Source organism: Corythoichthys intestinalis, chromosome 7, assembly GCF_030265065.1.
Source record: "Corythoichthys intestinalis isolate RoL2023-P3 chromosome 7, ASM3026506v1, whole genome shotgun sequence".
Classification (NCBI taxonomy): domain Eukaryota; kingdom Metazoa; phylum Chordata; class Actinopteri; order Syngnathiformes; family Syngnathidae; genus Corythoichthys; species Corythoichthys intestinalis.
Genome location: NC_080401.1, coordinates 53,354,901 through 53,380,061, shown reverse-complemented (window position 1 = coordinate 53,380,061; position 25,161 = coordinate 53,354,901). Strand labels below are relative to the sequence as shown.

The window sequence follows — 25,161 nt, the reverse complement described above, 5'->3', positions numbered from 1 at the left end:
AGACCGTTCAAGAATCACGCATGCGCAGTAATTCACAGTCTTGAGATGCGCTCAGCAAAGAAACCCGCATGCGCAAAAGCATCAAAACAAATTACACATGCTAGCTATATGTCATTCCAGAACGATCATATTTTGATTTCCAAAAAGAGGACACAAATAACAGACATTAATAATCCCCGTTTAGTCTTATATTCAAAGTTTGTATGGACTGATAGAACGCATACACGCGCACACATGAGCCTTGACGTGTGTGCGTGAAATGACGTGGGTACGTCAGTTTGCCCTGACTCGGCCATGCGTGCAATAATGAAATATCGCTCATTCAGCGCACAGAATGAAAATCGAAAATTGTAAGGCTTATTCTTTTCTTCATCTTATTTTTTTATGACTGTGGTCAAGCCCGCTTCGTGCTTAAAAGCAGAGTTCAAGCTAGGCGCTAATGCCTACATGGCTGCCGTCCTCCGTGCCTCTTGCTCTTTGCTGACATAATTGTTGCATGAATTCCTATTTGGGAGTCTTGCCAGTTCAGACCGCTAGTCACGTTCTGAAAAAATGTGGCCCAGATCGGATTTGAACCACATACGAAAGTGACTCAGATCGGATTTGAAATGGTCCACTTCTATGCGACTTGTTCCGTTCAGACCGTCAAGTTAATGCCCGACTCGAGTCGGAAAAACACAAAAAGTCGGATTCGTGCATTAAGACCTGTAGTATGAACCTAGCCTAAGTTATTTTTTCAGTACAACTTTTCCCTTCTTTGCAATGCCGTTACCGTTACTGAGAATGTGAAGCTACAATTTGGTTGAATGAAACGCAAGTTGCCTGATTTTGTAAAAGCTTCCTGGGAGAAAGCAGAGCGGGAAGTGGGTGGTGATGATGTTGCAAAGGTGATGATGATTGGCTTGGTGGCTAGGAGCGTTAGCATAGCATTTACGTTCTTGTTAGCATTAGCATTTAGCGTGGCAAGCGTCATCTTAAACTCTCGGACTTTCAGTTTGTGACATCCAGGTGGGTACAATTGTTTGAAAATAATGTACTATTTTCTTGCTGAGTGTGCATTATTATCACCAAGTTAGCGTTGTCCTTGTAGATGCTACAATATAATTATATGTATATTTTTTTAATTACCAAAAATAATCTTTTCTTGGATGACGTATCCATGAACCTTGAATGAACTTAGCGCTAATTTTCACGTTTTAACTAGGGCTGTCAAACGATTAAAATTTTTTAATCGAGTTAATTACAGCTTGAAAATTAATTAATCGTAATTAATCGCAATTCAATCCATATATAAAATATGCCATATTTTTCTGTAAATTATTGTTGGAATAGAAAGATAAGACTGATATATACATTCATCATACGGTACATAAGTACTGTATTAGTTTATTATAACAATAAATCAACAAGATGGCATTAACATTATTAACATTCTCTTAAAGCGATCCATGGATAGAAAGACTTGTAGTTCTAAAAAGATATATGTTAGTACAAGTTATAGAAATTTTATATTAAAACCCCTCTTAATGTTTTCGTTGTATTAAAATTTGTAAAATTTTCAATCAAAAAATAAACTAATAGCTTGCCATTGTTGATGTCAATAATTACACCAGGCTCACTCATGGTGCTGAAAGCCATAAAATCAGTTGGACCCAAGCGCCAGCAGAGGGCGCCAAACACCAAAACACAAGTAACAAGCGGACGTTACACTCTGCTGTCATTTTAATCTGTTTGAGCGGGGCACTGCGTTAATTGCGTCAAATATTTTAACGTGATTAATTTTAAAAAATTAATTACCGCCCGTTAACGCGATAAATTTGACAGCGCTAGTTTTAACATAAAATTACATGATAAGTTTGCTGATTTAAAAAGTTGGAGTTACAATGTGAAGACTCTCCCATTGTAACTCATTGTCTGCCATTGACAACAGGAGATGTCCAATCTGATTGAACTGGGAGGGTTGCGAAGGACTGAACTTCATTCGACTATATTTTTTTTAGATAAAAATATATAATTTTAATGTAAAAAAAGATATTATTTACTGTTTTCCTATTAAAATATTCATAAAATTTGAACAGTAATTAAAGATGAATATATCTTGTTAATTATATCAAAATAATAGTGATAAAATAAATAAATATCCTAATTTCCGCTGTATTTTTTTTTCAAACAAAATGAAACTTTAAAAATTAACTGAAAAATAAGTACATATATATATATATATATATATATATATATATATATATATATATATATATATATATATATATATATATATATACTGTAAGCAAATATTTGCCTTTCGCAAGGATGAGGAAAGATGAAGAAGGGGATAAAGAAAAAAAGGATTTGAACAATCTTGCGGGCAAAATTTTCTCTCAGCGATTATTCTACTTTCAGACGATTCATTTTACCGTCAATTAATGTATTTTTGATTTTTTTCCCCCAAAATTGACTTCATGAACCCTCCCAGTTCAAACAGATTAGATATCAAGTGATAAACACATTTCAATTCACAGCAAAAAAATGACTGGACACCAAATGATCAATGGCACTAAAAAGAAAAAATATTTTTAAAAATGATAATAAGAACTGTCTTTTTTTTTTAATTAAAAAAAAAAATCATAAAATTGTTTTTTTTTGTGTGTTTTTTTTACAATACAACAACAATTCACATATACAACAGCAACGACAAGAATCTACAAATATTAACACAAAATAATAATTATACACTTTGATATAGATTTAATATGTTGGGCCATTTCTTTTGTTAAAGGCGAGTTTATATCTTCACAGCACACCTGAGGCCAATTAAGTCATCATCACGTGATGCTAGGAAAGCCCGCCTAGCACTAATTAGGCCAGGGGTCAGGCATTTGTACTCTTCTGTGATTGGTCAGCACAGCTCCCCAGCTGCCTTAATAGTAAGCATGTATATTGACTTCTATCCTTCCCAAGTCCATCTTTGCTGCTTTCGTGTTCTTCACCTTGTCGTCATAATGGCGGCGACTCACCTATTTGCAGTTCTGCTGCCTTGCATCCTGGCTCTTCCCGGCATCATGGCGGAATTGTCTCAGCCTGGGGTCACTTGCGCCGAGGAGAGTGTCAAGGCGGCGGCGAGCCTCGGCGTCCTTTATATCAACAAAAAGCACAAGCATGGCTTCAAGTTTAAGTTGCAGGAGGTCAAGGGAAGCACTTATCAACAGGTTAGCATGTGATGTTAAGTATTATCACTTGTTGGCCATTTTGAGTGTGTCATTTGATTTAAAAAAAAAAACCATATATAATACTTTTTTTTTTTTTTTTTTTTTTTTTTTTCTTTTTAAACCCAAGTTGAAGTTGTTTTTAATCATTAAAAGTCTGTGCAACTCTGTTCCCAAATCTTAAAGTTAAACTAATTATTAGTAATGGGTATTGACCATGGCTGCAGCTATAGATTTATTTAGGTAATAATAATCGGATTGTGAACCTTTTTGATGCGTTGCAGAATAAATTTTTAGTAGATATAAAATAATTTATGCCTGCAGTAACATTTAAGCTTAAGATTGCACTTTCAAAAGAGCCTTAAATGTGAACACAAAATCAAATTTGTGAGTTTCTTCAAACTATGCAGAATTGCACTTTAATTTCACACGAGCAGTAAATGCATTTAAAACTAAATTAAAATACCTGAGTGCCGTCTCAAACTATAAAATGAGGATCTAAGACTTTGCGTAGCGTAGCAAAAGTCCGCAAGCTAAAATGCAAACTTTTTTGTTTTAAACAAGCTCTTAATCGTTCAAACACGTATTCTCACACAAAAAAAACAACTTCTCAACAAATACTTGCCTTATGTTGGTCTTAACAGGGATTCAGCGATGTTATGGCATTCACTGTTGCCACTAGAGGGCAGTGTATCCACCTGAATTGATAAAACTAAATGCAACACTTTCAAAACCGTTACGTCACTAATTAAACGAATCATCGAAGTGGCAAAATTTGATTTGAAGCTTTTTTTCCTATTTACTCCAACATTAATCGTTGCAGCACTAGTGTTGACTGAGGTCCCAGTAAAAATTATATTTTGGGTAAAAATGTGCAAACATATTTTTCTGGTTTTAACTCATTGGTCATGTGTCAGTGCCATTGACTGTGATAGACATGCAATCTTTTTGGGCTAGGAATGCCCCTCCCCCAATTAAAAAAAAATCTTAATGTTACCTTTTTAATCATCAAACTTTTTAATGGGTGACTTTTAAACAGTAATTGGCTGTTATTGACTGTGATCAAGGGCATAGGTTACAAAAGGACGGTAGGGACGTAACACAACCAACTTTTCAGGATGCTGAAATTGTCCCCACCAACTTTTAAGCAACCTTATTTGCATTATATAACAACTTCAGTTATATAGGTCATTTAAATTGTCTTTTGCTGTAAGGATAGAATTGACCCGACCATTATTAATTGCAGTACTTTAATCAAGGACGTAGGTTTGGTCTCAACATTGGTAGGGACGAGATTACGGTCATGCACATAATGCAAACAATGATCCAAATAGGGGATGACGAGCTTGACTTCGTTGTTCCTTGTGGAGGCTGGCCTGACCATAGTATTTTTGACAGCAAGTTTAATGTTATGCTAACTCTGATACAGGTCTGACTTTCAGTAGCAAAATTAGTGGCGTTTCCCCCACCTCCACAACATTGATGTCGTTTTACATGACCTACAGTGGCTGCTGCTGGATGGAAAAAAAACTTTTATATCCCTCTTCTCTGAAGGGGGCAGAGGAGACGGAATGCTGTCAACATGAATCTGTTGGGGTTGTGGAGTTTGTCTGTGTGTGTCTTTGTAGTGGGACGTGGTGCTTCAAGTCATCAGCCAACCAAACGTTTGTTTGAGGGGGAAAAAAATTGACCGGCACATTCAGCAAGTGAAAAGGGATAAATGTCAGTCTGAATATAATGAAAAGAATTCACTTAAAAATGGTAGGATCTATTCCAGGGGTCCCCAAACTTTTTCCTGTGAGGGCCACATAACTTTTCCCTTCTCTGATGAGGGGCCGGGGTCAGTTTGTAACAGAAAAAGTGTGACGATTGCATGAGGACCTAAATGTAAAAAATGATTTTTTTTTTTTTTTTTTTTTTTTCAGAAAGCCACAATCAACCCTTTCTGGATTCTTCACGGAACAAAAAGTAAATAAAATAAAAATAATATAAATATTAGAGATCTCCCGATCGATCGGCGTCCGATCACGTCATTTTCAAAGTATCGGAATCGGGGAAAAAAATATCGGACATGCCTTTTTAATAATACATATATATTTTTTAATTAAATCGTTTTTTAAATGTATTTAACGTTACAGACATAATATGTTACTCAGCCAGAGTCTTTATTTTAGGCTTAAGGTACCAAAAACGGAGGTAATTTTTAAAAAATGTATCACGTTAAATGTTTAACGCAATTAATGCATGCGTTGCACGACCCACTCACGTATTGTCACACTCAATCTGTAAAGGCGCCGTTTTACCCATTTAGTAGAGTGAATTTTGGCAGCCTTTGGATCCTTTATAATAGGCTAAAGCCTTAAAATCCCTCTCCCTACAATTAGATATATCATGGGCAGTGTTGTTAATAACGGCGTTACAATATAACGGCGTTACTAACGGCGTTATTTTTTTCAGTAGTGGGTAATCTAATTAATTACTTTTCTCATCTTGGCAACGCCGTTACCGTTACTGAGGACGTAAAGGGATGCGTTACTATGCGTTACTATATTGGACGAAAAGTCTGAGGGAGACGGACTCACCGAGACGACAGAGCAGAGCAGGAGTGTGGAGGAGGCAAGAAAGTTGTGAGGCCGAACAAACGCGATGCTAGGTAGCTCCAATAATACATGTTGTAGGCGATAGCCTTCAAACTACGCCCGCATGTTATGGTAGATATGGTAGACATGGTAGATATCACTTGTACTGTCTATAGATATAACTAGATGCAAAATGACAGACATGGCACTAAATGCGTTAGTAGACAGCCGCCATCTTGAAGCAGTAGACTTTTTAGGACGGCTCTGTTGTAGAGAACCTTCCTAGCGAACCTACGTAACTTTTTATATAAAATACTTCTAAATCGGCAAAATCTTGACTTGAATCTATCTTTAAATGATGAAATAGTTTTAAAACTTTCATATGTCGAAAGTAGAGAGAAAGGAACTAATGCAATAATGGGAGCAAGTCTAGCTTTTAACTTTTAACAGTTGATTCAGGGTAAAGAGTAAATTAGGGTAAAGAATTGGGCTCGGGCCAATTGTACCAAAAACCTTCACAAAAAACTTCACATAGTGTGGCCAATGTTTTTTTTTTTTTTTTTATTATTATTGGGGGGGGAAGTAATTATCACCAATTACTTTGACAAGTAACTAATTACTCTTACATTAAGGTAATTGAGTTACTAACGCAATTACTTTTTGGGAGAAGTAATTTGTAACTATAATTAATTACTTTTTTTCAGTAAGATTAACAACACTGATCATGGGAAGCAATGTGGGGAAGGTAGCAAGGCAGCAAGGCAAGGTAGCAATTGATCTTTTACTTAACCCCTTATGTTACTTCCCAACGCAGAGAAGATATATGAATTGGTAGCACTACGCACAGTCATGGGTCCACTTCCCATCATGCATTTGGGTTGAATGGCTGCAGTATCATTTACTGAAAGCTCAACACATACACTAGATGGCAATATTTAGTCACAATATACAAAGTCACATTTATCCTTTAAGAATTACATGTCTTTCTATCCGTGGATCCCTCTCACAGAAAGAATGTTAATAATGTAAATGCCATCTTGGGGATTTATTGACATAATAAACAAATACAGTACTTACGTACTGTATGTTGAATGTATATATTCGTCCGAGTTTTATTTATTTTTTTCTTAATGCATTGCCAAAATGTATATGATCGGGAAAAATTATTGGGAATGATTGGAATTGAATCGGGAGAAGAAAAAAAAAAAAAGCAATTGGATCGGGAAATATCGAGATCGGCAGATACTCAAACTAAAACGATCGGGAGCAAAAAAACATGATCGGAACAACCCTAAATATAATATATATAATATAATAATAACACTATTAATTAATTAGATAATAACCAAATAACCCTCTGAGTTCTTCACAGAAAAAGGGCAGGAAATAAATAACACTATTGAGAGAAGAAAAAAAAAAAAATTCAAAATGCTCTCTGGTATTGTTCAGGGGGCCGCACCAAATGTGGAAGCGGGCCATAGTTTGAGGACCCCTGGTCTATTCTATCCTTACAACATATGGTAAGACAATCTAAATTGCCTATATATCTGAATTCTTTATATAATGAAATGAGGTTGCTTAAAAGTTGGTGGGGAGAATTTGAGCATCCTGAAAAGTTGGTAGTGTTATGTCCCTACCGTCCCTATGCAAACCTACGCCCTTTACTTTAATTATGTTCAAATTTACATTGACCCCTTTTCACTTGCTGAATGGGCCAGCCCATTTTTTCCCCCTTGAAACGCCATGTTTGATTGGCTGATGACTCCCCACATTCACAGCCCGACAAATGCAACATGCCGCCTCCTCCGCCCCTTCTGAAGATTAATAATTATTTTCTGCCAGAAGCAGCTGCTGTAAGTAATGTAAAAAGATGTCAGTGTTCTGAAGGTGGGAACATGCCACAAATTTTGCTACTTAGTCGGGCCTGCATGAGTTAGCATAACATTAACCTGTGTGAATTTCTCCAACTCGAAGCTGTGTTGAGAGAAATATCCAGTTTTCTACTGATAACGTTAAACTGTAAGAAATGTAGTGAATTACCCCCTTGTAGATTGTGAATTGATGATTTAACAAGTTTGTATTCTGTATATTAATATAACTTGTTTTCAAATGTATCAATTTAAATTTGCAAATAAAATCCAGACATTTACTGTGGAAGTTTTCAAAATTTTTTAGTTTTTGAAAACAAAGGTTTGAATTGAAGTTTATCACCTGAGCCAATACAAATGAAAGTTAGTACTGTTATAAGTAGGGTTGTTCCGATCATGTTTTTTTTTTTTTTTGCTCCCGATCCGATCCCGATCGTTTTAGTTTGAGCTTTTTTTTTGTTTGTTTTTTTTTTGCTCCCGATTCAATTCCAATCATTCCCGATCATATACATTTTGGCAATGCATTAAGAAAAAAATGAATAAAACTGACGAATATATACATTCAACATACAGTACACAAGTACTGTATTTGTTTATTATGACAATAAATCCTCAAGATGGCATTTACATTATTAACATTTCTGTGACAGGGATCCACGGATAGACTTATAATTCTTAAAGGATAAATGTGACTTTGTATATTGTGACTAAATATTGCCATCTAGTGTATTTGAGCTTTCAGTAAATGATACTGTAGCCATTTAACTTCTGCCCAAATGCATGATGGGAAGTGCAACCATGACTGTGCGTAGTGCTACCAATTCATATATCTTCTCTGCGTTGGGAAATAACATAGGGTGTTAAGAAAAAGATCAATTACTACCTTTCTTCCCCACATTGCTTCCCACGATATTTCTAATCGTAGGGAGAGGGATTATAAGGCTTTAGCCAATTAAAAAAAAGGCTCCAAAGGCTGCCAAAATTCACTCTACTCATATACAGTATAGGTAAAATGGCGCCATTACAGATTGAACGAGACAATGCGTGAGTGGGTCGTGCAGCACATGCGTTAATTGCATTGAATATTTAATGGGATAAATTAAAAAAATTAACAGGATAAATTTGGTACCCCTACCTTAAGCCTAAACTAAAGGCTCTGGATGAGTGTAACATATTACGTCTGTAACGTTAAACGCAATTAGAAAATCATTTAATTAAAATATATACTGTATATATATATATATATATATATATATATATATATATATATAAAGGCATTTCCGATACTTTGAAAATGACGTGATCGGCATCCCGATCGATCGGGACATCTCTAGTTATAAGTCAAGAATTATTTTTGCATTGATCATTTAGCCTATTAATTAAATTCATATTGGTAAGAAATGTAGCCCTGACCGTCTCTTTAGTCTTATAAATGTCCCATGTACATGCAGGTTATGCTGTTATATCGTCCCTACCAATGTTGAGACCAAACCTACGCCATTGATTGTGATAGACGTCCAATCCATTTTGACATGTTTTTGCACATAGATTTGAAGTGTACCCATTTTGATTGGAAGCTTTTAAATCCATTAATGATCATTTGGACGTCGGTCACTGTCACTGAAACATTGTATATGTTGTCTATTATATTAAAATTCCTTTAAATCTTGTAAAAGACTATTTTAGAGCGAAAAAGCTTTCAAATCCTATGTGCAGTTTTCCGGAGGTTGCCACATCGACGTGACCTTGAAGCTGGTGGAAACCAAATGTCACTTCACAAACCCCAAACCTCACCAGGAATGCGAACTGCGACGATGGAACGAGCGAGTAAAATTAGATTTGGCTTTTAATTTTTTTTAAGTCTGCTTCAATTTGGTGCTTATTTTGGTTACATTTAGGGTGCGGTGGCCTCCTGCAGCGTGGAGTTTTGGGTCATGTGGGACGTGCCCAAAATCCTAAAATATGAATGCACCACCAAACCAGGTCAAGAACAAAAAAACTGCATCGCTGATAGTTAAACTTGAGGACTAACGCGCTCTACTTTTTCTATTTTTCAGAACGCACTAATGACGAGATGATTAGAGTTTGCCCTAACTGCCCCAAACTTTTGTCTCTGGATGACCCAAGGGGGTTGAGTGCCGTGGAGCAGGCTGTGAAACGCTTTAACCAGAACAGCAAATACGACAATTACTTCACTCTCATGGAAGTGGCCCAGCTGACTGAAGGGGTAGCTACTTTATTATTATTTTTTTTTTTTATAAAACTCATTGGCTGTTGTTAATATTAAAGTAGAACTTCACATCAATTTGCCTGAATTTAAAAAAAGTCAAATCCAAACTGTAAAAAAACTTACGATTTTTTTTGACCATTTGATACTGAACAGTTTAAGTAATCCAAATTGATTAGCAACATTAACTTGGACTACAATTTCACCGAACATTAATGGAACAAAAACGACAGTGTCATTGGACAAAAGTACAGTTCAGTATTGGCTCATTTGCCATGGTGTAGGGTTATTTTGCAATTTGGTATGCCTCCTTATATGATTCTAACAGTGCTTGCTGGTTTACTGACGCAACGCTGACAAAGCAGGACGACTGTTGGCAATATTTGTCTCGTTTTAATAAATGGTATGGTCATGACAGATTAGCCTTGTGCTAAATGGAATAAGAAATGTATTGGGGGTGTAACGGTACACAAAAATCTCGGTTCGGTTTTGAGGTCGTTCGGTTAATTTTCGGTACAGTAAGAAAACAAAATGCAAAATATAAATGTGCTAGTTGTTTATTACACACCTTTGTTCTTTTAACAATAGGAACATTAGCCTATACAAAGTTAAAAGTAGCGGGTATTTAAAGATAATCCAACAACAAGTTGCCTTTCAGACCCCGCGTATTGGTCAGCTTTCTTAAAGAAAAAAGTCCTGTGCTAAAGAGAAAAGCAATCCCAATGACAGATTTTAACATGCCTCAATGAATCATTTTTTTCTTATGAATGGTTTTCAAACGCTTTAATGGTGGATTTTCTCAAGTTAAAGCGCCACACAGAAATTCATAAATTTAATTGTGTAAGCAGGATCTGTGTATTATTCTTACTATTTAATTACAGGTGTTTTGGCTCATTTCAAATTCTTTAAATGGGCTATTATTTATTCTATTATGTGTTTATATTTTACAAATGTGATGTAGCATTCATTTATATTGTATATTTTATGTTGTATAACTTTAGTTCCTATGTGAATATTGGTTCCTACTTATCTTGTTGTGGTAGGAGGGTTTTGTATTGAACACGGGGCTGTGTTGGTTATTATTATAACAGAGAAGACAGCAGTAAATTAACAAAGAGAAGTCAACTGTGCCCCGATCTACCACTCAAGAGATCTGATGGACTCAAAAAAGTGGGTTACGATTGCATATTAGTTTGAAAATCGACCGGATCCACCGTATTTTTACACGAGTGACTTCCGGTCTGCCCGATCCTAGCTACCGGTAGTAGTATTGATGCAGGAGGGTCGCGTCTCACGTCAAATAATAAACTCTGCTGTTCTTTTCACGTGCGTCGTGTTGAGCCGCTTCTGGGACGTGTCTGCAATGCAACTGGTGTGAATTAGCTGATTGATTTTAATGCCCGCGTTTCACTGCGTTCTCGCAGCGGCCACATTGTCGCGCCGTTGATGTTTCTGGGTTGTACTGTCCTACCGTGTTGGTCCTCATTATACTAGAGAATACGGAGTAAATATAATCTACACAAAGAAACTAACCCGATCGACTCACAGCATCGAAAAGTAAGGGTTACATTACGTCAGAAACTCGTTCGGTACGCCTCCATTCCGAATCGAGCACCACGTACCGAAACGGTTCATTACAAATACATGTAGCGTTACACCCTTAAAATGTATGCATTCAGTACTCCAGGGCAAAATTACTGCATAATGGTAAAAACTGCAGACTTGTTCCTCTCCCGACCGATATTTTATGCCACCCAAGTTGGTTTGGCTTTTGTCATTTCCCTGCCCCGGCTTTGGAGACTGAGAAAAGGGCGTAAACAAAACCGGAGGCGTGGCATGCTACACCGAACAGAGCAGCTTTTCAAAGTCTTATTCTTGCCTTTCGAAAACAAAAAAATCGCACAAAACTACCCTGACTCATGTCACACACGGCGGCGGGGTCGATTGTCTTCACCGATCGGCGAGCAACTTTCAGCTTGTCATTCTGCTGCGGCTCTGGCGAGCAGGCAGAGGGGGAATGAACGCCGAAAATAGCGCATTCTTGGAGGGCAAACTGGCTGACGTCTGTGCAGGGGGGGGCTGCCGAAGCCGAGGATAGTGGTTTATCGGCGGCCACACGAAGAGGGCCGAGGCGATGGACGTGACCATGGTGTGTGACAAGCCACCAGTTGTCGGCTGAGTGGCCTCCTCGGTTGATAGGGAGCATTGTCACCCACAAAATGCAAGCCATCTCGTTATTAAAACGTGTGCCATGATCCCAATATTTGACATGATATAAAACTCGTAGCTTGCTTGCTTAGTCGGTCCAACTGTCCCACATTTGTGGGACTTGTTTTGGCCATTATCTGCGGTGAACGGGAACTTCTTGAAATGCAAAAAGGCTCGCATGCCAACACAGTCTCATCTTCCATGCCCTTGCTGATGGAAGGAGATTTTCACTCAAAATCTCTCGATATGTGGCCCCATTCATTCTTTCCTTTACACAGATCAGTCGTCCTGGTCCCTTTGCAGAAAAACAGCCCCAAAGCATGATGTTTCCACCCCCATGCTTCACAGTGGGTATGGTGTTCTTCGGATGCAATTCAGTATTCTTTCTCCTCCAAACACGAGAACCTGTGTTTCTACCTAAAAGTTCTATTTTGGTTTCATCTGACCATAATGTTCTCCGTTTTCTTCTGGATCATCCAAATGCTCTCTAGCTAACTGCAGACGGGCCTGGACGTGTACTTTCTTCAGCAGGGGGACACGTCTGGCAGTGCAGGATTTGAGTCCCTGGCGGCGCATTGTTACTGATAGTATTTGTTACTGTGGTCCCAGCTGTCTGTAGGTCATTCACTAGGTCCCCCCCGTGTGGTTCTGGGATTTTTGCTCACCGTTCTTATCATTTTGACGCCATGGGGTGAGATCTTGCATGGAGCCCCAGATCGAGGGAGATTATCAGTGGTCTTGTAGGTTTTCCATTTTCTAATAATTACTCCCACAGTTGATTTCTTTACACCAAGCGTTTAACCTATTGCAGATTCAGTCTTCCCAGCCTGGTGCAGGTCTATAATTTTGTCTCTGGTGTCCTTCGACAGCTCTTTGGTCTTGGCCATAGTGGAGTTTGGAGTGTGACTGACTGAGATTGTGGACAGCTGTCGTTTATACCGATAATGAGTTAAAACAGGTGCCATTAATACAGGTAACAAGTGGAGCCTCGTTAGACCTCCTTAGAAGAAATTGGACCTCATTGACAGCCACAAATCTTGCTTGTTTGTAGGTGACCAAATACGTATTTTCCACTCTAATTTGGAAGTATTTTTTTAAAAAATCAAACAATGTGATTTTGTTTTTGTTTTCCCACATTCTCTCGTGGTTGAGGTTTACCCATGTTGACAATTACAGGCCTCTCTAATATTTTCAAGTAGGAGAACTTGCACAATTGGTGGTTGAGGAAATACTTATTTGCCCAACTGTATATTCATGACATGTCATTATGACAGTTCAAATAAAATGTAGCAGAATTTTAAGTAGCCTCTGAAACCATTAGCTGGAGACCCTGGACCATTTAGCAGCTCCAGTTTCTCATGCTTTGCCATTTTGGTTTTGTATTAGTACATCATCACCATCGGCACCATTACTTGGCTGAAATTCGCCCTGATTGAGACTACATGCCCCAGAGAGGCCGAGCTCACTTTTGCATCCTGCACTCCTCGCTGCCCAGACAGAGCGGTGAGTCTCACGCAATTTTTTTTAAAAATTTGAAGTACCAATTTGACTTGGCGCCTTTTGTTTTTTTTGTCCCTCAGCATCACATCTTTTGCCAAACGTCCTACTACAACACTCACAAGCAAATAGGCCAACTGGACTGTGAAACGTATCAGCCAAAGGTGAGTCACGAACACGAGGCCGACGTCTACCGGGATGGACCGAGCGCCTCATTGTGGCGCTTGCGCTTGGCAGAATACGGAGCCCCTCCCGGAGGGCCAAGAGGAACCCGTTTGCAGGCCCTTGTTCCACCAGAGTGCGGAAGCGTGTGCTTGCAAGGCCATGCTGGAAAGCCCCGAGGTGTCCATTCACCACATTTGTCCCTTCCCGCTCAAGTAATAGAAATGCTAATAAACAGTAAAAATGAGTTTATTTCCAAGCTGCAGTTTCTCTTATGACTCATGTTTCATGCGTTAAGACAGCGGTACATGGATTCCCTCTAGTGGTATGCAAAAGATAAGAAAATGGTCAATCTTTCAATCCTTTGGTATATCACAAGTAGTCTCCAGGTTACGTAAGAGTTCAGTTCCTACGCTGGCGATATAACGACTTTCCACGCAAATTGGAATTACCCCTTCCTGTACCCCAAAATAACTATCCAAAAGGTATTGTATTTTAATGATGGTTACCCTGCCTTCTGGTGGCAGCGTTGGGTCTTGCTGAACTGTCGCTTTATGAATGAGAAGCAGACTCTGATGTCTGACATGGATAAAGGATAGCTGCGCTCTGGTTTGGACCACATGAGGCTGTAAGTTGTTTCAGCTAATGTTTGTGTATGTACAGTGCCTTGCAAAAGTATTCGGCCCCCTTGAACCGTGCAACCTTTCGCCACATTTCAGGCTTCAAACAAAAATATAAAATTTTAATTTTTTGTCAAGGATCAACAACAGGTGGGACACAATCGTGAAGCGGAACAAAATTTATTGGATACTTTAATCTTTTTTAACAAATAAAAAACTGAAAAGTGGGGCGTGCAATATTATTCGGCCCCCTTGCGTTAATACTTTGTAGCGCCACCTTTTGCTCCAATTACAGCTGCAAGTCGCTTGGGGTATGTTTCTATCAGTTTTGCACATCGAGAGACTGACATTCTTGCCCATTCTTCCTTGCAAAACAGCTCGAGCTCAGTGAGGTTGGATGGAGAGTGTTTGTGAACAGCAGTCTTCAGCTCTTTCCACAGATTCTCGATTGGATTCAGGTCTGGACTTTGACTTGGCCATTCTAACACCTGGATACGTTTATTTTTGAACCATTCCATTGTATATTTGGCTTTATGTTTTGGATCATTGTCCTGTTGGAAGATAAATCTCCGTCCCAATCTCAGGTCTTGTGCAGATACCAACAGGTTTTCTTCCAGAATCTTCCTGTATTTGGCTGCATCCATCTTCCCGTCAAATTTAACCATCTTCCCTGACCCTGCTGAAGAAAAGCAGGCCCAAACCATGATGCTGCCACCACCATGTTTGACAGTGGGGATGGTGTGTTCAGGGTGATGAGCTGTGTTGCTTTTACGCCAAACATATCGTTTTGCATTGTGGCCAAAAAGTTCCATTTTGGTTTCATCTGACCAGAGCACCTTCTTCCACATGTTTGGTGTGTCTCCCAGGTGGCTTGTGGCAAACTTTAAACGAGACTTTTTATGGATATCTTTGAGAAATGGCTTTCTTCTTGCCACTCTTCCATAAAGGCCAGATTTGTGCAGTGTACGACTGATTGTTGTCCTATGGACAGACTCTCCCACCTCAGCTGTAGATCTCTGCAGTTCATCCAGAGTGATCATGGGCCTCTTGGCTGCATCGCTGATCAGTTTTCTCCTTGTTTGAGAAGAAAGTTTGGAAGGACGGCCGGGTCTTGGTAGATTTGCAGTGGTCTGATGCTCCTTCCATTTCAATATGATGGCTTGCACAGTGCTCCTTGAGATGTTTAAAGCTTGGGAAATCTTTTTGTATCCAAATCCGGCTTTAAACTTCTCCACAACAGTATCTCGGACCTGCCTGGTGTGTTCCTTGGTTTTCATAATGCTCTCTGAACTTTAAACAGAACCCTGAGACTATCACAGAGCAGGTGCATTTATACGGAGACTTGATTACACATTGGTGGATTCTATTTATCATCATCGGTCATTTAGGACATTTGATCATTCAGAGATCCTCACTGAACTTCTGGAGTGAGTTTGCTGCACTGAAATTAAAGGGTCCGAATAATATTGCACGCCCCACTTTTCAGTTTTTTATTTGTTAAAAAAGTTGAAATTATCCAATAAATGTTGTTCCACTTCACGATTGTGTCCCACTTGTTGTTGATTCTTGACAAAAAAATTAAATTTCATATCTTTGTTTGAAGCCTGAAATGTGGCGAAAGGTTGCAAGATTCAAGGGGGCCGAATACTTTTGCAAGGCACTGTATTTGTAATTGACAGCTACAGTTTGTGGTGTTACGATTTGCTATGAGAATGGTAAATATGCTAGCATTCATAGAATTTATACTAGCGGATTTTAGGCAAATAAGGCTTAACTAAATTTACATATTGATCAGACGAGATGGACGTTTGAAGACATATTGTTAAAATGAGTCGTTTTGAACAAAATGTACGTATGTGTGTTAGCCTTACAAATTGTCAAAAGTGAAGCAAGTAAAAAGCTTCAAAAAGCACAATTGCCTTGTTTGCTGTCAAGCTGAACAACTTCATGTTTAGTGAGGACAACGCGTCATATAAAGTAAAAAATAAAATGGTGTGCGGTATGAAGGAATGGTATATTTTATCGTATTTACGGTTTGTTTGTATTACTCTAACGTACCCAATATAATATAGCATATCATAGTTTAGAACAAAACAAACGGAATATACTTGACATGGGGCATAAGAGATGCATGACGCCTTCTGACCACTGAAGCCCAACCCGTGCGTCATGCAGCTGACTGTGCAAGATTGACTCGGACTACCAGGTGATAGGCAAGATGTCTACAAGCCAACGTCTGCAACACCAAATCCCACAATCGGCTCTTCAGGAAAGTCCAGAACAAATGGTGGGATGTTCTGTACTACCACGACACCTGATAACAAAAAAGTTTGATAGCTTGGCGCCTCTCGGACGGGGAGGCGTGCTGAACCTCCCACCTCAGTTGCCTCATTAACCATGACCCAGCAGCAGTGACACATGAACTTGACCACCCAAATTGGCAACAAAAGACCCAAACACAACCTTCTTCCTATGGGGCGCCGTTTGTAAAGCAGAACATGCTGAAAATGAAAAGTTTCTCACATTTAGTGCCACACAGTGTTAAAAACTTGGTGTGAAATTTTTAGTCCTTTTTTTGCCCACTTACAACATTGTTTAGAGACTTAAATATTTCATTTTTAAATAAGTATTGGACTTGAAGGTGTAAATCCAGAACTAAATATTTAAATGTTAAATGTATTTCCGAAATGTAAATCTGATATGTATATCTGAAATTTACATCAGAAATATTTTAAATCTGACAGTCTGAGCTGCTCCAGCTTTTATTTTGTCACTTCCGGTCTCCAGTCATGTGAATTTGCATATTACGCTAAATATATAGTTGCAACAGTTTCCAGATATAACATTTAAATTTAGTATTTATATTTAATTTATTTACAATTTTTAGCATATAAAATTCAGATTCAAAATATTTCAGTTATAAATAGGATATACACATCAGATTTACATTTCGGAAATACATTTACGATTTAAATAAATAGGTCTGGATTTACACATTCAAATCAAATATTTTGAAATAAGTATTGAAGTTGCGAAACAGTTTTGTAAATGTGCAAAAAAAAAGTGTAAAAATTTCACACCACGTTTTTAACACTGTATGGCGATAAATGTGAGAAAATGTAATTTTCAGCATATTCTGCTTAACAAACGGCGCCCCATATCTTCCTGCCCACAGCCCGCCCCGCAAGAACCTTCAAAAACAATGTTTAACTCATAGTTGTCTTTTTTTTTTTTTCCTCTGGACTCTTGTTGACTTGTGATATGGTAACCCCGGAACAAGTCTGCCTCCTCGCCTGGGTCTGTTGCTGTTGTGCCTTGCTGTTTGATCGCTGTCGACCTGATTAAATTGTCAACTTGTGTTTCAAAGCCTTTTTCCAGCTTTCAAAATGAAGTCAGTACAAGGGGTTAAGACTAAGGGGAACGTGTCGAGTTTGGCCTTTTGGCTGTGTTTTCAGGGTCCCGCCGGCCTGGGTCGTTGGAGCTGCACCAGCGTGGGTCCTGCAGTTCGGCTGGCGTGATTCCGGCAATCTGGCTAAAAGGTCAGATTTTAAGGTACGTTTTTTTTTTTTTTTTTAAAGACAAATTGGTGGATGACTCTGGTGTCGTTAATTCTAGTACGTTGTAACCCGTGGACTAATTGTAGTTACAACTAATTGATTTTTTTAAATTATTATTAATTCCCCCCCCCCCCCCCCCCCCCCCCCCCTAAACGCGACGTCCAGTTCAAATGGATTGGATGTCCATCGTCAATTTTTTTACAAGTGTGCTTTTGCTTCATTACGCATATTTTCTATTTCATCTCGAGTGCTGCCTAGGTGTGAAGGGAGGGGCGGGGGTCACTCTGGATAGCTGCAGTTAGAATCTTGAAGATAAGACAGGTGGACTTCTTGGGTCTTGCAAAGGAATTGGCTCACTCTCATGTGGGCGCAAAGAAGTCGCAGAAGAAAAAATTGCTTCGGCAACAACCTCCAACACCTAGCCCCGGGAAAAGGGCAAAGTGTCATGTTGCCACAGAAAAATTGTTATACAGTCCCTTGTATAGGTAAACTGCAGCTTTTGGAATATGTTTAAAAAAAAAAAAAAAAAAAAAAGTTGTCCGCCCGATTGCCTGCCTGAGCGGTCCACTGTCCAACAAAGCAAAGGCAGCCCTACCCTGCAAACACTCTAGATGTTAATTGGAGCAATTCAACCCTGTGGTTTTGCAAGTGTGAATGGAAGTGACTAATGAGGACCTCAATGCTCACAAAAGACATGCTGATTAGGCTCAGACGACCCTTCTCTGGATACAAAAGGGATTTGTATCAACTGATTCATCCTTGGTAGTTCTATTAAGTCACATGTCATCATTGTAAGTTTTGAAGCAATTTAAAAAAAAAAAAAAAAAAAACCTTCATACTGTACGTGCTTTAAAAAAATCGGCCTCAAATATCGACTTGCAAAATTGGCTTTTGAAATAGGCAATCGGGTAAATTAAAAAAAAAATATCAGCATCGCCATTTGAATGTCTAATGTTGGTCGACCTCTAACAAGTACGATGGTGTTCCAAGAGAGAAATTGAGCTCTGTTTTGAATTCCGCACCAGATATTGACTCAAAAACAACCGCAACAAAAATTATCTTCTCTGTATAACCTGTAATACACTCCGGAACAGATTAGTTTGGCTTCCATTCATTTTTAAAAAAAAACTCATCGGTGTTTTGTAACGCATCGCGGACACCCTTGAAAACGTATCGACAAGCCGGACTATTAATGGTCGCCGTTCCATTTGGGTTTAGTAGAGCCTCTTCATCCGGGACGCAAACTTGGAAGGCTCCAAGTGAAAGCTCATAAAAGTAATGAAAGTCATTACCTTTAAGATTAAACTTCCTGCCAGTGAGGATCTTTAATCTCGGTGTAAAATTGCCCAGTGAGGAAAATGTAACTGGCTACAGACGTTTTATGAGTACTGCGCCTCTCTGGCTTAAAGGTTATTGCTAAAGTGATTTGTGCCTGAGGGTGGGGTTGCTTGGTGGGACCCCCCCGCCGCCCCTTAAGACCTTAAAAACACCGTCTTTCAAAGTTTATAGGGAAAAAGCCACGGACATGGCAGCTGTAAAAATGAAAAACATGCTGTTTTAATGTCTATACGCAGCATTTTTGGCGGTGAAATCAGCGGCTGACATTGTGTCACGGGGGGCTTATTTCACCCCGACGAAAGGGGTCAGACGGCACGGTGGCAGGAGAGGGATTGGAGTTGACTGGCCCTGAAATATTTATGCTTATCTTGCTTGGTGATTGTATGATTTTTGACAGCACGTTGCGGCGAGCGCCACCTCGCCGTGCCCCTGTACGCAAACCCCACATAGAGTTCTTATTTTGACATAGTGAGGCAAGAGCTCATGTTCAGTTATCACAGTTTAGAGGTTTTTTTCCACTTGTTTTTCACAAGTTAGCATGCTGTCAAAAGGAACATCTGTGGCGGAATGTTTTATTTTTTGGGGTCCATTGAGATTGTGTTGACATGTCAGTTAGGGCTGCAGCTATCGGTTATTTAAGTAACAGATTAATCTACCAATCATTTTGAATAAATTCAAGTAAATATTAGGAGATGTGAAACAAACGCTTGCTAAGATTGCACTTTCAAAGAGCATTCAATGTGAACACAAAATAAAATTCCCGAGTTTTTTCAAACTATGTAAAGTTGCCCTTCCATTTCACAAGAGCAATAAATGCATTTAAAAATAAATGAAAACACCGTATCGGCCCGAATATGACAGCACTGATTATAAGACGACCCCCTCTTTTTCAAGACTCAAGTTTGAAAAAAGACTTTTTGAACACCAAATTTTTATACAGAAAATAATTACAGTACATCTGAAACAAATGATTATAACTAGAGATGTCCCGATCGATCGGGATGCCGATCAATAGTCAAATCACGTCATTTTCAAAGTATCGGAATCGGCAAAAAAATATCGGCCATGCCTTTTTAAAATATATATATATTTTTTAATTAAATCGTTTTCTAATTGTATTTAAAGTTACAGACATAATGTTACACTCATCCAGAGTCTTTAGTTTAGGCTTAAGGTAGGGTTATCAAATTTATCCCGATAACGGCGGTAATCAATTTAAAAAAAAAAAAGTCACGTTAATAAATTTAACGCAATTAATGCATGCGCTGCACGACCCACTCACGCATTGGCGCGCTCAATCTGTAATGGCGCCGTTTTACCTATATAGAGAGATAAAAGGCAGCATAAAATGAGTAGAGTGAATTTTGGCAGCCTTTGGAGCCTTTTTTTAATTGGCTAGAGTCTTACAATCCCTCTATGATTAGAAATATCATGGGAAAGCAATGCGGGGAAGCAAGGCAGCAATTGATCTTTTTCCTTAACACCTTATGTTATTTCCCAACGCAGAGAAGATATATCCATTGGTAGCACTACGCACAGTCATGGTTCCACTTCCCATCATGCATTTGGGCATGCCTACAGTATGATTTACTGAAAGCTCAACAAATAAACTAGATGGCAATATTTAGTCACAATATACAAAGTCACAAGTCTTTCTATCCGTGGATCCCTCTCACAGAAAGAATGTTAATAATGTAAATGCCATCTTGAGGATTTATTGTCATAATAAACAAATACAGTACTTATGTACTGTATGTTGAATGTATATATTAGTCCGAGTTTTATTCATTTTTTTCTTAATGCATTGCCAAAATGTATATGAACGGGAAAAATGATCGGGAATGATTGGAATTGAATCGGGAGCAAAAAAATGCAATCGGAACGGGAAATATCGAGATCGGCAGATACTCAAACTAAAACGATCGGGATTGGATCGGGAGCAAAAAAACATGATCGGAACAACCCTAATTATAACAATATATTTGAGAGAAAAAGCATGTTATTTTGCCTCATTCAAATCTTAATATCTGAACATTTAAATATGTCAAATATGGCTGTCAAAATTATCGAGTCGTTTTTTTTTTTTTTTTTAAATACATTAAAATATTTGACGCAATTAATGCACATGTCCCGCTCAAACAGATTAAAATGACAGCAGTGTCATGTCCACTTGTTACTTGTGTTTTTTGCCTCCCTCTGCTGGCGCTTTGGTGCGACTGATTTTATGGGTTGACATCAAGAATGGCGAGCTACTAGTTTATTTTTTGAAAATTTAAAAATTTTATTAAAATGAGAACATTAAGAGGGGTTTTAATACAAAATTTCTATAACTTGTTCTAACATTTATCTTTTAAGAACTACAAGTCTTTCTATCCATAGATCGCTTTAACAGAATGTTAATGTTAATGCCATCTTGTTGATTTATTGTTATAATAAACAAATACAGTACTTATGTACAGTATGTTGAATGTATATATCTCTTATCTTTCCAACAATAATTTCCAGAAAAATATGGCATATTTTATAGATGGTTTGAATTGCGATTAATTACGATTAATTAATTTTTAAGCTGTGATTAACTCGATTAAAAATCTTAATCATTTAACAGCCCTAATGTCAAAGTGTAATCACATTCGTAAACGGACGGCTTCTGGTTTTTGAAATGTAAATAAACCAATCTGTTGTGATAACTGCATTAACCATCAAAGTGGAGTTAACTGTAGTCTTGAAACAAATCTGAATAAGGAAAAACATTGCAATAAAATAATGCACACTGGTTAAACTAAGAGTAGCTGAGATCTATCATGACAGAACATCGCTTCAATGATATCTGGCGCCATCTAGCGTTGTGAATGGGTATAACGTCTAGACCGCGAATATAAGACGACCCCCACTTTTTCAGTCTTATTTCAATGCAAAAAACACAGTCTTCTATTCGGGCCGATACGGTATGTGTGTGTTCGGAATCAAATGGCCAAACGAAGCGGTGACCCAGTTGGCCAAAAACTGCCAGCTTTTTATTACTTTGATGACCTCGAAACGCAGTGTCAGCAATAAAATTAACTTAACAAGAATATTTATAATAATAAGTTGACAAGGAACGTTTTTTGTTTCCCATCATCCTTGAGGGGAATTCTAAATCAGGGTGCTAAGGACAACTATAATTTTTGCCAAGATCGTCATACATTGAATATGGTGCATCTGCCGGTGTCGTGCCAATGTAGTTACCCCAGGCAAAAATTGTATTCCCTGGGCGGAGCCATATGGAGGTAGATTTGTGTCTGTATTATTCAATCCAAAAAAAGCTGCGTCAATAAAGAAAAAAAAAAAGAAAAAAGTTGCTTCAATCAAAATATATATTTTCAATAAAAAAAAAAAGTTGTTTCAATAAAAAAAATGTGTTTGAATGCAAAAATAAATTTGAAACTCAAAACAATGCATGTGAAAGCTATTTTTCTTTGTTGTTTTTTTTTTTTTTTTGGATTGAAGCAACTTTTTGGGCCACATTTTGGCTAGGACGTTTTTGTCTTTATTATTCAGTCAAAAAAAAAAAAGTTACTTAAAAAAATGTATTTTAATAAAGAAAAATCAGTGAAATCAAAAAAAGAAAAATTTCAATCATAGAAAATGTTTTTTATAATGGGAAAAAATATTGAGATTGAAAAATTTGCATTCGAACACTTAATTTTTCATTGAAAAAGTTCTTTGATTGAAGCTATCCTTTTTGTGTTTGGGTAGGACATTTGTGTCTAAATCATTCAATCCCAAAAAATGTTGCCTCAATCCAAAAAAAATTTTCAAAGAAAAAATCTTAAAAAAAATAACATTGCCTTCTGCTAATTTTGTTGTTGTTGAAAGGTGCTAAGGTGCTAGTCACATGATCTGTTTGAAAAATAATTTGGACCAATTATAGAAATATATTTTTTTGTTCATTCCATTCATTTTTTTTGCAGTTTTATTGCTTTTATGTACCTTACTGGCCCGAACATAAGACAGTGTTTTTTGCATTGAAATTAGACTGAAAAAGAGAGGGTCTAGACGTTTTACCCATTCACGACACTAGATGGCGACAGATATCATTGAAGCGATGTTCTGTCATGACACAATTCAGCTACTCTCAAGTTTAACCAGTTTGCATTATTTTATTGCAATGTTTTTCCTTATTCAGGTTTGTTTCAAGACTACAGTTACAGTTAGACTTCACTTTGATGGTTAACGCAGTTATTGCAATTTTGTTGTTTTATCACAATAAATTGGTTTATTTACATTTCAAAAACCAGAAGCCATTCATCCACGAATGTGATTGCACTTCAGTTTACATATTTAAATGTTCAGATATTAAGATTTAATTAAGGCAAAATAACATGCCTTTTCTCTCAAATATATTGTTATTATCATTTGTTTCGGATGTACTGTAATTATTTTCTGCATAAAAATTAATTTGGTGTTCAAAAAGTCTTTTTTCAAACTTCAGTCATGAAAAAGAGGGGGTCGTCTTATAATCAGGGCCGTCTTATATTCGGGCCAATACGGTATATAGGAAAGTCAATTTCATGTAATGACACTTTTCGGCCCCCCTTAAAATCTGCTTATGATGGAACGACTACCTTTGGCCAATCCGTGGATGCTTTTCCCGCCAAAATTATACTTTATCTGCTTCCCTCTAACTACCCAACTTGGCATAATAGTCGCAGCCTTTTCTCTGAAAAATAATTGTCGGCCCAAATTGGTCGCCGCCAATTTCATTTGACTTAACGAGCAGTCTTTTACAAGCTCTGATTCATCTCTGCTGCTGCTTTTCGGAAAGAATCCATCACACAATGGCCTTTTTGGAGAACTTCATCAAACAATTTATCACAGAGAAGAAAGGGAGTGTGGATGAGGTAGAACATGCCAAGACAAAAGTATTAGTACAAGTCAGATGGAAAAATCTGTCCTGTTTTTCTCCATGTTTGTCTAACCAAAGCAGCACAAGTTTAGCGTGACTAGCCCAAAAGCTACAAAGACTTGGTATTATTTTTTTCCCGCCTAACCAGATGACATGCTCATTAATGCTTCCCGTCACACAGGAGATTCGACTAATTCTATTAGTCGTGCTCATCAAAAGTACCAGATGAGGTTGTTTAGTGTCAATAAGATTTGGTGAAGTTGCTAAAATGCAAAGTTTTTAATGATGCTGAGAGTACACAATTTAGTTTTTTTTTGCAGGAAATAATATCCATCCCTGGTCAGTTATACAATGCAGCACCCCCACGACCAGAAAAAAAAAAAAAAAACGCTAGAAACTGTACTGCTACTTGCTTATTAACGTAGGAACATCGTGTTACAAGCTTCCGTGAGCTTTATTATCATGTGTCCACATGGTCTAAGAACAAGTACAACTAGGACTGAACAGGCCCTCGCAGTTTGGCGCAACTCAGACGTAATGCAGGTCAGGGTAGCTGCATATCGTCCCCTCTCATCATCTCATTAGAACCTAACATGGTCGAAAACCATGTCTTTCTTTGGGATTAGAAATACATTCACACCTAGGAGGAAAAAAACCCCATTGAAGAGGGTCTTGCAAAAAAGAGGCGCTACTGAGCTGTGCAGCCACGCCCTTAATCAAAACCAAAATCTTCTAATTGGGCCAATTTGACTAAGTGTGGCAAATTTTGTGGCTCTATAAGCTGCCTAAGTCCCTGAAGAAATCCCTTCTTGCCAAATGTATCACATTTGATACACTTAGAATTTCATGATTTTGAGACTGATTCAGAATTTTGAAATACCTTTGCACAAAAAAAAAAAAAAATGGATGCAGGTCAACTCATGCATCTGCAGGTTCCATGAGAGAAAAAAAACAGGATTTAGCAAGGGTTATAGATATTAGAGCGCTTATTACATTATTATTTTTTTCTTTTTT

The 25,161-nt window shown here is 37.9% G+C and overlaps 1 protein-coding gene across 1 annotated transcript; it reads left to right on the top strand.

Annotated features, from left to right (window-relative positions):
• The first annotated feature begins 2,915 nt into the window (after nt 1-2,915).
• Nucleotides 2,916-13,996, top strand: LOC130919349 (HSF-like protein). The gene is made up of 7 exons (XM_057841955.1): nt 2,916-3,206; nt 9,367-9,477; nt 9,549-9,633; nt 9,708-9,877; nt 13,472-13,588; nt 13,666-13,746; nt 13,820-13,996. The coding sequence occupies exons 1-7, from the start codon at nt 2,931-2,933 to the stop codon at nt 13,961-13,963; spliced, it is 984 nt and encodes a 327-aa protein (XP_057697938.1). The 5' UTR covers nt 2,916-2,930; the 3' UTR covers nt 13,964-13,996.
• Nucleotides 13,997-25,161: the final 11,165 nt, after the last annotated feature.